Raw genomic sequence first — 13507 nt, forward strand, 5'->3', positions numbered from 1 at the left:
TTATCACAAAAGTCATATTCTATCTGTACATATACTCCATATACCATATATAAGTAAGTTGTACATTTCCTTTCTTGCTAGCAAACTTATGCTCTAAATCATACACAAATTCTATCCTTAAACAGATCACTCTCACTCCCAACATGGACCCATTAAGCATATCCGCAAGTTTGATAGCCGTTCTCCAAATCACTGGCTCCTTAATATCCTTCTGCTACGATTATCGTCAAGGTGCCAAACATGCCTCGAAAGAAATTGTGCAGATTCAGGATGAGTTGAATAGTTTAAAGGGTTTACTGGATTCGTTACTCAAATTGGCAGAAAAGTCTGAGGCGGATGGAAAACAGCTTTCTACCTTCGAATTGTTGCTAAAAGATGATGGGCCTCTCTCGATGTGTAAATTAGAGTTGGAAAATTTGAGGGAGAAATTGGAAAAAGGGGGTGTGGGTAAAAATGGTTGGATAGGATTGAAAAATGTACTAGTTTGGCCACTGAAAGAGGGTGAGGTTAGGAAGACGTTGAGTGTTTTGGAGAGGTTGAAGAGTACGTTGCTCTTGGGGCTGAGTGCGGATCAGACGTGAGTTGATCAGATTTTTGGAGGTCGGGGATGCTTATAATTTTAGGAATTTGGCTTTGAATCTTACGAATAGGATTGAGAATCAATTTGCAGGTAGGAATACGTCCTCTTATTTCTATACTGTGGTAGGGACTTCGGCCCAGAGTCAAAGCCGTTGAAAGATTGGGAATGGTTGAAATTGACATATCGCATAGATCAAACGCGTCGACATATCTATGAATGGTTAGCAGCACCAGATCCGTTTCTTACGCATGCTGCGACATTGAAGAAGCATCAACCAAATACTGGAGCATGGTTTTTAACAAGCAAGCAATACGAGGAATGGTCTTTTGGTGGGGGCTCATTTTTATGGCTTTATGGGATTCGTAAGTCAAATAATCTTAAGTGATGATATTGACTGATCATTCAACCCTAGCTGGCAGTGGGAAGACTGTGTTGTGGTAATTAACACTTTAAAATCTTCTTCGACAATATGCTCATATCTATTTATTAGTTCTACAATCATAGAGCATTTGGTCGGTCAAGTTCAGCAACATGCTACTATAGCACTCGCATACTTTTACTTCGACTTTAACGGAGATTTAACTGGCGCACTCAAGTCTTTGATTGCTCAACTCTCAGCGCAAAGCAATAATATTCCTCGGCCGCTGACAGATCTTTTTGAGGAATCACGCTTAAGGAAATCAACGTCACCAACGGATGAGGCCCTTCTTGAGTGCTTCCGTAACATTCTATTATCTTTTCATCATGTCTACATTACTTTCGATGCACTTGATGAAGCTGCTAGAAAGGAAGAAGTCCTATCATTTATTTCCACTATCAAATCATGGCAATATCAAAGATTGCGCTTGTTAGTCACTAGTCGACAATTAGCAGAAATCGAAGACGTCTTGTCTCCCTTGGTCAGTGATCGGCTTTGCTTACAAGATTCTATTTCAGCAAGGGTTGATATTAAGTATTTCGTCTCCGAGAAAATGAAGCACGATAAAATGATGTCGAAATGGCCCCGAGATATTCGAACCCAAGTTGAGCTCAAGCTAATCCGGGAAGGGGACGGCATGTAAGTACATAAGGATCCCCGCTGTGAGTAAGGACAGCTTTTAAGTGACTACACAGGTTTCGATGGGTGGCTTGCCAATTAGATATGTTTCGAAAATGCACAAGCGTATCAGCGATACGAAAAGCGATGAAAACATTGCCCAAAAGTCTAGACGAAACCTACGAGCGAATATTACAACAGATCGATATCCAACATCAGTGGGAAGTTTCAAAGATTCTTCAAGCTCTTACTGTAGCTGTAAAACCACTAAATGTTGAGGAACTGGTAGAAATTTTGGCCATAGATTTTGATTCTGATCCACCGTGCTTTGATCAAGATTCTCGACTTCTCGATCCCGAAATAGTTCTTGCTATATGCTCATCTCTCATAACTAAGAGTGGTCCAAGCTTAAGACAAGATGAAGATGAAAAAGCTAGATGGGAAAGAGATCTGCTTAAGCAGAAATTTGGGTATATTTCACCTCCCGTGAAACTTGCACATGCATCCGTAGCAGACTATCTCACACACTCAGAGTCGTCACCCTTCCACTTCACTCAACATGCTGCTCGCCAATTCATGGCTCAAGCTTGTCTCGCGTACCTACTCAATCGTGAATTTTCCCGAGGACATGATCGACAACTACTCAGGAGCCGCCGTCGAGATTATCCTTTCCTTCGTCACATCACCACAAACTGGCCACAATATGTCAACAAATCGCCTGGCGATCCTGTCGATTATCTTCTACCTCGTACTCAACAGCTCCTCCAGGCTTTTTTCGAAACTCACAATCTTCCAAATGGCGGCAACTTCGCTTTCTGGCTTGGCATGATCATGCCATCGGCTCCTGCTGAAGATTCATATGTGACGAGAACACATCCTCTATATTATGCAGCGTCTTTTGGGCTTGCAGATATTGTTCGCATAATTCTAGACACCGAGACAGATGTCAATATTGATGAGCTCGGAGGCAGAGCACATGCGACCGCTCTACATGTCGCCTGTTACAGAAGCCATCTTGAAGTTGTTAGAATTTTGCTAGAGCGAGGCGCGGATCCGAATATTCCTAATAATGTTGGGGAAAGTCCTATGTATTGGGCCAATTTCTATAATCCTAAAGGAGAGATAATGGAGTTGTTGTTGAGCCATGGTGCAAGCTGGGGGAGACGTCGAAGAGACTCTTCTGTGAATGAAAATCGGAAAGTTCCTGCCGAGTAGTGTTGCCGGTCATCCCCGACAGATGTACCTTATCAAAAAAGTACAGCAGATAACATCATCATACTGATGAATCCACTATAATCCACAGTTCTAGTCTGGACTTGATGGTGGGACATGCACGCACGGAGGCAAGATACTGAAGATGGAGTTGACTCCACTGTCGCCCCACAATCTATATTCATATATCTGCGGGCCGGTGGGAGAGTGGGAGGAAAAAGACAAGTGCCCCTGTTGATAATAGGGCAGTTGGCAGAAGGCGGGGTTAAGCAGGTAAGGTACGAGTGAAGTTACAACAGTTGTCAATTGCTGTTGTCCAACGTTGTTTACAAAATTTACGAGCATGTGCAGTCACTTCATTATGCCAATAGAATTTCGCGGCGTCGTCAATTCGTCACCTTATTCTCAAACATTCAGAGGAGTACAAGAACAAGAATGCATAGGATTCACTGAAACATTCGACATTGCTAATGCTATCTGGAAGATAACACCTAAGTCACATTGAAATATGCCACTCTTAATCGTTGAGTCTCCCGACGAGGACTGACTTGGTGCAGATAAGAAGTTGAAAGTGGATAGAAGCTGGAATGAAAGGAATAGACAGAAGAAGAAATGTTTAGAGAATGCGTGTAACCTTTTCCATCCACGGCTCTTGCGCTCGAGTGTTTGAGCAGTTAAGTTGTTGGATACGAGTATACCAACCCACTGTCTCCCCCCTCTTTCACCATACTCGTGCCAAGTCAGTCCAATGTCTTTCGCCTGATGTGGACGGTCCTTATGGAATAGAAGGATCCAGTCAGCAACCGTTATGGTTGTGTCTAGTTTTTATGAGAGGCCGGTCAATGAGGATGTATCAAGGCAAAACTTATGGATTCTCCAACTCCTGCTAGCCTCGGTACGACGCTTATAGAATGAGAATAATGTCCTCCGAGTTCCCAAAGGAGGGAATAACTGTTCTCATGTTGTAAACAGTTCAGTACTTCGCGACAGGCAAATTTCTAAGATGGCGAAATCGTGTCGATTTGTCAAAGATTCATAGGAGATGTCAAATCAGAAGGCACCGGATACAAAATTGTGTTTGAGATTGTAAGCATGGAAATGGCACGGAAGTGACAGAAAATACGACATCTAGTTAAGAAATGACAAATACTGCTAGACGCAACGACTCCTTCAACATGAAGATTCTATGCTATTCGAAAGAGGGGCCATTTACTATCGCAGCGAATGACTTGATTTTCAGGAACCGACAAGGATTACATTTAGCCCGTGTTAAATCCGATATCTTTGAACTTTAAATGACCCGGATAAATGGAATCCACCACACCACCAAGCTATCACGCTACTTAAGCCCTAAACTGCCTACCATATGCCCGCGCGGGGCATTTTTGAAGAAATGCAACAACAATAGCCGTCGGCGTTGCAGCCAAGTGGGCTAAGTAGGCCAAGTAGATTGGCATCGGTTGGCATCGCCAAGAAAGGCCTCGTCATCCCAATCACTCCATCGCCAAGTGAAGCTGCATGCCTTATCTCGGCCACCCAAGCTTACACATACACAAACTGATAATGAAATTCTCGATCAAAGAGAAGACCAATTTTCTCTTCAGGACCGTTACATCCTGATCCTCACATGATAACTCGAAAGGTCTGAGAAAAAGAATACTATCGATTAGACTATATCAGGAAGGTTGACTCGTAACACGGAATATCCCCTTAATTCAAGGGGGATCGCCACCTCAGTGGCTACTTATCGATGGCGTTGTTTCGTGAAGGTATTTCGAGATAGCACGAAATACCTCAGCATGCATGCTTCATTGCTTTGGAATGCAGAATGGTAGGCTAGCGTTACACCATCCTTGGTTTCTTCAAGCATTTAATAGCCGATAGTGGAGCCGGCACGGGCCTGCTTTGCCGAGACGGGAAATTAGATCTTGGTAGCCCCCATAAAGGCTTGTATTTATCTTTTAACCCCCTTGTAAAGCTTGTGATAGAGTAAACGAGTGGCTAGTATTGGATCGCTCAGCATATTGATTTATTCCTTGCTAATCTGTTGTCACTCCTTGTCGTTTCTCAATGTTACTGTCCCCCTTAGATCTTTCTATAATTTCTAAGTTGTCTTTTTTATGCTTATGTCTAATAGACTATACATAGACAATCCTTCATGTAAACGATGTCACCCATCGATCGATATGTATCCAAAACCAGCAATTGGATCCTGGCATACTCCGTGCACCCACAGAATGCGACGTCTGGGGTCAAACTTCCCTGTAAGGACCTTTCTTGCATAATATACCTTCCATATTTTGCAAGAACGCAATTGCTTTTTCTTACTATGTAATGCACGATACATGCAACCATTGGCCAATATGTGGCTCAAGCGGGTATTACAAATGGATATAAGAGTTACACATATGATTTGAGATAAGCTTCTTTCATCCCCACACCACATGACTACTTTTATTGGTGGATCATTTGAGACAGCCGCTGAAGTCCCGTTCTGTCCCTGTGCCCGTTAAATGTACATGTACATAGGCGCCAAAACAGGGATTTTCAGATAAGAAATCAGAGGACCTCCTTTTTATGGCAATAGTTGAAGATTATCATCGAAGATCTTCAGTCAAGATGAATGATGTTCAACAGGCGTGCTGGTTAATGAGGAAGGTGATCAAGTTGATCCATATGGGTATTGCCCTGCCCTGCAGGCCAGCGCTAGATGCCGGCATCCACAGTTGAATTGCCCTCAATCAAAATTTTAGACTCCTCATGCAAGTGCCGGTGAAGAAGTCCAAATCGAGCTGTCTCCATCCCATGTTGTCGTGATAACAGCACTTTTTGATCATTCAGGAAGGTAGGTTGAGATATAGATTGAATTGCGAATGAGTTATACGTGAAGACGAAATAGCTCACAAAGGGTATATATATCTTGTCTTCATCCGCAGGATAATATCTTTTCTCTCCAGTCCAGCATCAATCGTTTCACAGTCCTCACAGCCAATCCAATCCAATCAATCTATCAATTGTTCGTTATTTCGACAATCAATCCAATCAATCAAAATGAAGTTCTCCATCGTTGCTGCTACCGCCCTCCTCGCCGGCTCTGCCGTTGCTGCCCCAGGTACTGCTTTGAGACAAGCACGTGCCGTCAAGCGCGCTGCCCGTACCCACGGAAACCCAGTCAAATACGTTGAGGGACCAACCAACAAGACCGATGTTTCCTACTCCTCCAACTGGGCTGGTGCCGTCCTCGTCGGCACTGGTTACACTTCCGTAACCGGTACCTTCACTGCCCCATCCCCAAGCACAGCCGGATCTGGATCCGCCTGGGTTGGTATTGACGGTGACACCTGTGGTACCGCCATTCTCCAAACCGGTATCGACTGGACCAAGTCCGGTAACTCCATCACCTACGATGCTTGGTATGAGTGGTACCCAGACTACGCCTACGACTTCAGCGGTATCTCCATCTCTGCTGGTGACAGCATCAAGGTTACCGTTACTGCCTCCTCCAAGACCACCGGTACCGCCACCGTCGACAACCTTACCAAGGGTAAGTCTGTCACCCACACCTTCAGCGGTGGTGTTGATGGAGACCTCTGCGAGTACAACGCCGAGTGGATCGTTGAGGATTTCGAGGAAGGTAGCTCCCTCGTCCAGTTCGCCAACTTCGGCACTGTCACCTTCACCGGTGCCTCAGCCACCCAAAACGGAGAATCCGTCGGTGTTACCGGTGCTCAAATCATCGACCTCCAACAAAACTCCGTCCTCACCTCCGTTTCCACTAGCAGCAACTCCGTTACTGTCAAGTATGTTTAAATAACGACTGTTTTGATCTCTCGAGCCCGAACTCCCTAGCTCACACGCCACAAAATTATTGGTTGGATCCCTGGAATTGATTGGTCTGGAGGATCGATGGACATTATTGTCTTTCGCTAAAAATGGTGTCATGCTGATGATGTGATGAGATTATGAGATTTGGTGTTTGCACTCCCCAGTTTTGAGCGACGGCTTTGTTTGTGGGAGGAGCATGATCTTGGCTTGGTGTTTTTATTGTCCATAGTTTTGTCTGGTGGTCAAAAAATAAATAAAAAAATATACTCTCTCTTACCTTGGATCTTTTTTGGATCATTGTGAAACTTGTGAAATTTTCAAACTGTTCCTTGTAATACGCCGTGCTAAATTTAGTCGGAATAAATGTTACGATGCAGAGTTCGTGCTACTTTGAACTTTTAATGTGACAAGTCAAATTAGTGAATTCGTACCATGATACCTTAGCGATTGACCATTTGAGATGTAACTCTGGGATGAAATGAAAGTGGTGCTACTCCATCTTGCACATTTACAAAATTTGAAAAGCACAAAACCCTTACATTGAAACCGTCCACCAAGACTGCCAAAAATCTGGATCTAAAGAAGCAAAACCACAAGACCAAATGTAATGAACGTAACCCAGTCTAGCACAAACGCTACACCGTAAACCAACTGAAAAGGAACTCCAACAATTATCCACCCGTACCCCTAAATCCTGCCATATGCTGCTACGCCCAAAACATCCCCTCATCTCTCTAATCCTCCCATTCCACTCATCCGCACACTTTATAATCTATACTTTCAAAATACCTGCTGCTAGATCTCTCGTTAGCTACTGCATCAATGGACAAGATATCTATTTCAAGTCGAAATCTCAGCCTTCAAGTAAAAATGAGATTCATACCTTCTTGTCTCTTAGCTCTCTCTTTCAATCCCCCCAATAAAGAAGTAGCAGCAGTTGGATTCTGCAGAATACCTCCCGTAATAGAACCCAGCGAACCAAGCGGTAAATCATTAGTCAGACCCGTAACGGGAAGACTCCCCACAAGAGGAAGATCCTGACGTTTTACTTCTCGTCTCTTAGCTCTCTCCTTCAATCCCCCCAATAAAGAAGTAGCAGCAGTTGGATTCTGCAAAAGACCTCCTGTAAGAGAACCTAGCGAACCAAGAGGTAAATCATTCGTAAGGCCCGCAACACCAGGAAGACTCCCCACAAGAGGAAGATCCTGACGTTTCAAAACCCCACCATTACCTAGAGGAGGAATATCCCCAGCAACACCAACGACGGGACCCAGCTCCCCCAAAATTGCACCGAGCTCCCCGGGATTAGCGAGATCGGGGAGACCAGTCACTTGTCTTTTGGTATTCTCATCTCGCTCTTTCAAAATTCCTCCTAGTCCCAATGATCCCAAGGGCAAATCTCCAAGTATACCGAGAAGTGATCCGAGATCTTGCCTCTTGCTTGTGGTACCGCTTGTAGAACCGCTGGCTTTTTGGGCAGCGGCGGCGGCTTCTGCTGCGGCTTCGGCGGCGGCTATGAGACCTGTTACGTAGGCTACATCTGTGGGGTTTGCGGCGTTGGCGAGCCCGGCGTTGATGAGAGCGAGGATTGCATCGGGGGGTGGAAGGGGGATGATTTGAGGTGTGTTTGTATCTAGACTTGTTTTAGTACGTTGTTTCTTTTTATTCTATGTAAGGAATGGGTTATGTAGGCATGTAGGATTTTAATCTATACCTTTATCAGGTACGGGTGCTGCAAGAGTAAGGGGAAGAATAACTGCTGTGAGGAGGGAAATGGGACGCATTTTGATTGGGTTGGTTGATAATTGAAGTATTCTAATTGAATATATTGAAGTTGCGAAGTGAATAATATCAAGTAGACCGCGAACGAGTAAAATGAAGTAAAGTGAAGACAAGATATCTTTCCCAAGTACCGATCCAACCTTTAAATAACAATTCTCTCATAGCCTTTCTGATATCCAAGAACCTCTCACAGGTATCTGCAAACAGGCTGAGGTATTAAAAAATTCGGCCCTCATATTTCCAATAGTTGTTTCCCAAGGTTCTTGTCACCGAGCGATAACTCAAACGCACCTGTCGAGTACCGCAAGAACAAGCAGAGTCAAGATTGCCATCGGTGCTGCCGAAATATCGAATCTTTGTTGTACCTTTGTGTTTATATATTTGCGTTTATACTTTTGTGTTTCCAATACATCATTTTAGTACAACTTCGCTACGTACAGATTTGTTTAGTATGTGGAAATAGCTGGAAATATAATGGTTCTTGGGCTTAATATTCGGGGTTTGGGAAAATGTGGTGGAGAATGTGGGCATTGTTGGCTTTTCAGCTGCGAGATTGTTGGGGAATTATCATGGACTAGAAGCTGGGGGAGAGGAGTACAATGTGGAGAATTGATGGATTTGCACGACTTCCTCGCTAATCTTTAACTTTCTGGGTGGGGGGAGAGAATCTTGTACGACGGGGCTGGGAAAGACGTCACTTGAGATGGATGGAAAGATATATTGATATAGTTTGCGAGATGCGGGATGTGAGAATCAGACTAGAGAAGAATGATCACTGGGACATGACTGTGTTTAAGCTCTTGTGGCACGTGGAACATTGAACCAAGGTGATGAAGCAATTAAACTTCAGGCTCTAGCCCCTAAGGTAAATAGTTTGGGGTCTAGTCCCGGCGACCGTTAGGAGAGTTTAAATCCCGTAGACTAAATCTAGACCCCGGTTAGCGGAAGTCACGTTAATCTAGCTAGAGATTGTGATAATGGACAAAATAATCCACCCCGTCAAATATTCGCGAGTGCGGAGATTCCACCAATATTATGAAATTGACTTCGAAGGCAAGGGCAAATCTTTGACTAGTAGATTATTACATAACGGCTAAATGATCAACATTCCATTGTAGTGACACCATAAGTTTCAAAGCCAGATAAAAAGACACATGGAAAAGACACAAGACCGACCTGAAACTCACAATTTCATATCGACGATCGAGAGTTTGCCGCCAAAGTTGGATTTTGAGTTTGACCGGCAAAAGCTGCCTTCTAACATCCATTTCAGAATTATCGATCTTAAACTCTCATCTGTCATGTAACGGTCAAAAAGCGTTTGTAAAATTCCAAAACATGCTCACTCGAGCACAAATATCTCAACAGAAGGAAGCGAAGGTTAACGAAAGAATGGTATTCACGATCGACGTTCGGATCCAACGCCAATGGCGACAATCAAGAGAAGATCCTGTAGTGATGTTACGAGACGGGCTAATCTGCTTGGGGCATGGAGAGAATCTTCTGATAGTTTCCAAGTCGGTAGCTGATCAGAATGCGGATATACACTGCGTGGTATAAATGATAAAATCATTTGGTAAAGCGGCGGAAAGTTCTGTAACGCTTGTAAGTAAGTAAGTGAGGAGTTTGCGACGATTTTTGCGACGATTTCTACGGTGCTTGAGCTGACATCCATTCTAAAACAATTGTCGATGGGGATTCTTTGACGCTGGTCTTCGTTTTTGAATCACTTAACTTTCATCGTAGAACGGCATGATATTGGCTGTCGCAGATGTTATGCGTTTCGCTTTTATCGATCTTAGGCTAAATGTACCGTCTAGCGACGAATCTGGAATTAGAACCAAATACCGTCCGAATTCGACTGGATTGAGCTTCAGCACACTTCTGAAAAATCGATCCCGCAGATGAAATATGTATCAGGATGTCTGAATAAACCGAATGAAAGCGGACGTTGGATGGGAACTCGCCGAAGATCTCGCAGATGCTGGAGCACCCCGTTTACTCTTATCTTGACTTCAAAATTGTTTGACTTGAATGAAATCTGAGAGACAAGCACCACGTGCATTGATCTTGTTATCTCTTTGGGCAGCGATCCTATGGCGAGCTATTATTAAAGTGTTGTTTACCCAACATGTACATCTGGCGACCTCATCCCAAACTCTGATAAGGAATAGATTCCAACAGTGGGCTGACCCGACAATTCCCACGGCGGAGAGCCGAATTACCTCATGTCGGACCGGAAATAGTCATTATGCCTTGCCCCGCCTCGGCATCCTTCAAATTTTGACGCTGCATTGGGGAGGTGAAACGCACCATGTCAAAAGCCCTAGGCATCGTCTTATGCACCTCAAGTTCATGCATGCAGGAGTCCGAACATCCGCATATCTTCAACGAGGCATGTTCGGACCGGGAACACCCATAAGTATTTCGCAAGCGCAAGCTCTATGCAGGGACTTCTCCATCAGGGTGTGGGCTTCTTCACCAAACATAGCGCTTACAGGGAATTTATGGATCTTCATAAGCCGCTTGCGTCCATCTTTTCCGTCAGCGGGAAACTTCATTGTCGCGCCAACCAACGTAAGCAGTGAGCCAGGCTGAAGGGACCCGAGTGAAGCCTTTGGTCGGGTCCCCAAAATTCAAACTGGGTGTAGCGTCGTCAGGTGCTTTGTGTGGCACCGTTGGAGTAGAAATACGGCTGATGGGACACAGACGAATCAGCTTGGTGATACTGATATTGGAGTGCATCTAACATAAAAAAAACACATGGGAAGTGGATTGACGCCATCAAATGGATATAAAAATGAGAGATCTACACTGCATGAAATGTTGAGGTAATCAATTTCAGTGGCCTAGAAGCTCTGTCTTAGAGAGGGAAAGACGGCGGGGCTAACTTACGTGATGATATATCAGCATTGATGACTACAGACGTACAAGCAAGGTAAAGGTGATATCTAAACCGTGTATTTGCATACCGCAAAGAACTCTTGCTGCGGATTGATAATAGGAAGTGGCGATTGTTAACTCAAGCCCGGCATAGCAAGAGGAAAGCTCTGTTGAACTGTTTTCAGGACTGTTCGCCCGTGATAGTTAATGAAGAACCACTCAAAGCTTCAGTCCTAAAAGAGCCTCTGAACGTCCTGCTAGCCTGAGATGCGAAGAAAGTGAAGTCAAATTAACTTACCGCAGTAAAAATAACAATGATATAGGAGCCATGCACTTAGAAAATCCAAGGGATTGCTTTAGTAATGTGTCAACGAGGTCTTGGCCCAAGTATGACACCAAGGAAACCGTCGGAGAAAGAGATGTTACCATTTCCTCCCGAACAAACCCATGGTTGTCATCCTGATGTACACATACAACTCGATGACCCACAAATATGTTTGAGATATGTGTCAGCCTAGAAGGATTGAGTCATATAGTGTGTAGCGGTTGACTTTCATGACTCTCGGTTGAACCCTTAAATTATCGGCTTCTCACCAGGGCCAAAACTGTGTTTCCCTGCTTAATATTGCATGCGCTGCCCTATATCTGGTGGTATTGTGGCTTGCGGGTGTTGTGTTGGGAAAGGAATCCGGTGTCCGGTCGATGGTGGGAAGATCCTTCTAAGCTTTTGAGAAAAGCTTGTGTGAGTAATAGCAAGGGTCATCCTGACAGCTCAAAAAAGAGACCACCGTGCCGTGTGTTGGAGAGTCGAAAACTTGGAAATCCCATCTCAGACAAAAATCCCATTTCGATAACAGCCAAACCGCATGAAGCAAATCAGGGTCTTAACCCCAGAGAACGTGTTTTGATAAGAAGTAGATGGGGCAGATCCTCGAAAAAGACCCACCAAATCTAGAACTAGCTGTGGGTATCAAATACATTGATAGACAATTTCCTTATCGCGAGAAATGTGACTCTGTAATGCTGGTGCTATATCAATTTAGAACGTGGAGTTGTTCTAAAAGCGGAGGAAGCTGGCTGGACTGTTGCATCGTATACGTCAAAAGCTGTTATCGCAAATTTTCACCAGTGAACTTTGATGCTTGTGTGCGAAAGGCTTAGATTCGGGACAATAATGCACGAGACTGAAGACTTGCTGACATCCGTAATGCCGGAAACCCACCCAATATCGCTCGCTGGCAATACGATGCGGTACCAGCTCTATCAGACTATCGCGTCAAGGTTCTAGTTCGGAGGTTGAAATGAGGAACCATCTTGCCGTCGGCGGTATTTTAAACTCTCGGCAAGGCGAGGAGCAGATAGCGGGCCGATCCCGGTTGAGAACCCTTCATCTTCGAGAATATTTTGCGGATTGAAAAGGTGTCATCTGAGCCATTTCCCACGACTATATGCGGAATGAAAAGCTAATGAGACGGCAGAGCTGCACACTTCACTGCCAATAAAGTTGTTGATGCAAGCTTGATGCATCCTTAGGCAATTTCCATGGGTATTCGGGGTCCTAAATCTTAGATGCTTTAAAGCTTGGCCTTGCGGAAGTTACTCCATTTTAGGTGTCGTGAAAAGCAATGTGGCGGCCAAGATAGCCACGCGAGATGAGCCATTGGATATAAATTCATGAGCTAGGCGAAGGATGGGTTCGATATTTGAAATTATTTGAAGTTAATAATTCGACGCTCCTGGAACTTTTATTGCTTCGGGAGAATCACACCCACATGGATTGAAAGACTCTAATCGAAAGGCTAATAGCGGCTAATTTGACGGGTATGCTCTGCCAGATGCCCCGCTAAACGATTTACCCCCCAAAAAGTACCGGGTACAACGCAAATTCATGTACATAAAAGATACATACCTAGTCGTGTATTTTTTCTTTTTGTAAAAACTTTCCTTCAATAGGAAAAAAGATGTACTCGGGTCCGGACAGGGGGTTTTCTCAGGTAGCAAACGAATGCGAATGGCTGGCTGCAGCAGCCCCACGTAAAAATTGGGGGGCATTATCGAATGGGTCAAGGATAAGCTAAAGTAGAAGTACTTTGTTACTTATCTGCTTATCGACGTGGCCACGATACACTCCCAGCGAATCATCATCCCTTATGTTGTACAAACCACGCAATACTAGTACTATAACATAT

General features: G+C 44.3%; 7 protein-coding genes across 7 annotated transcripts; 5 read left to right on the forward strand and 2 right to left on the reverse strand.

Annotated features, from left to right (window-relative positions):
* Window positions 1-143: 143 nt before the first annotated feature.
* On the forward strand, window positions 144-2831 carry SS1G_07834 (hypothetical protein; the record flags this gene model as incomplete). Its single annotated transcript, XM_001591158.1, has 6 exons — window positions 144-577; window positions 624-670; window positions 772-942; window positions 993-1017; window positions 1071-1637; window positions 1784-2831. The coding sequence occupies 6 exons, from the start codon at window positions 144-146 to the stop codon at window positions 2829-2831; spliced, it is 2292 nt and encodes a 763-aa protein (XP_001591208.1).
* A 2183-nt stretch (window positions 2832-5014) lies between these two features.
* SS1G_07835 (predicted protein) lies at window positions 5015-5558 on the forward strand (the record flags this gene model as incomplete). Its single annotated transcript, XM_001591159.1, has 2 exons — window positions 5015-5092; window positions 5358-5558. 2 exons carry the CDS (start codon window positions 5015-5017, stop codon window positions 5556-5558), a joined length of 279 nt encoding a protein of 92 aa, XP_001591209.1.
* Window positions 5559-5879: 321 nt separating this feature from the next.
* SS1G_07836 (hypothetical protein) lies at window positions 5880-6638 on the forward strand (the record flags this gene model as incomplete). The annotated part of the gene is made up of 1 exon (XM_001591160.1): window positions 5880-6638. One exon carries the CDS (start codon window positions 5880-5882, stop codon window positions 6636-6638), a length of 759 nt encoding a protein of 252 aa, XP_001591210.1.
* A 787-nt stretch (window positions 6639-7425) lies between these two features.
* SS1G_07837 (predicted protein) lies at window positions 7426-8437 on the reverse strand (the record flags this gene model as incomplete). The annotated part of the gene is made up of 3 exons (XM_001591161.1): window positions 7426-7448; window positions 7537-8286; window positions 8368-8437. The coding sequence occupies 3 exons, from the start codon at window positions 8435-8437 to the stop codon at window positions 7426-7428; spliced, it is 843 nt and encodes a 280-aa protein (XP_001591211.1).
* A 1750-nt stretch (window positions 8438-10187) lies between these two features.
* Window positions 10188-10343, forward strand: SS1G_07838 (predicted protein; the record flags this gene model as incomplete). The annotated part of the gene is made up of 1 exon (XM_001591162.1): window positions 10188-10343. The coding sequence occupies one exon, from the start codon at window positions 10188-10190 to the stop codon at window positions 10341-10343; it is 156 nt and encodes a 51-aa protein (XP_001591212.1).
* Window positions 10344-10822: 479 nt separating this feature from the next.
* On the reverse strand, window positions 10823-10996 carry SS1G_07839 (predicted protein; the record flags this gene model as incomplete). Its single annotated transcript, XM_001591163.1, has 1 exon — window positions 10823-10996. One exon carries the CDS (start codon window positions 10994-10996, stop codon window positions 10823-10825), a length of 174 nt encoding a protein of 57 aa, XP_001591213.1.
* A 684-nt stretch (window positions 10997-11680) lies between these two features.
* On the forward strand, window positions 11681-12450 carry SS1G_07840 (predicted protein; the record flags this gene model as incomplete). The annotated part of the gene is made up of 3 exons (XM_001591164.1): window positions 11681-11826; window positions 12072-12232; window positions 12362-12450. The coding sequence occupies 3 exons, from the start codon at window positions 11681-11683 to the stop codon at window positions 12448-12450; spliced, it is 396 nt and encodes a 131-aa protein (XP_001591214.1).
* Window positions 12451-13507: the final 1057 nt, after the last annotated feature.

The sequence above is a fragment of the Sclerotinia sclerotiorum genome, genomic scaffold (genome assembly GCF_000146945.2).
Source record: "Sclerotinia sclerotiorum 1980 UF-70 scaffold_10 genomic scaffold, whole genome shotgun sequence".
In the NCBI taxonomy this organism is placed as follows: domain Eukaryota; kingdom Fungi; phylum Ascomycota; class Leotiomycetes; order Helotiales; family Sclerotiniaceae; genus Sclerotinia; species Sclerotinia sclerotiorum.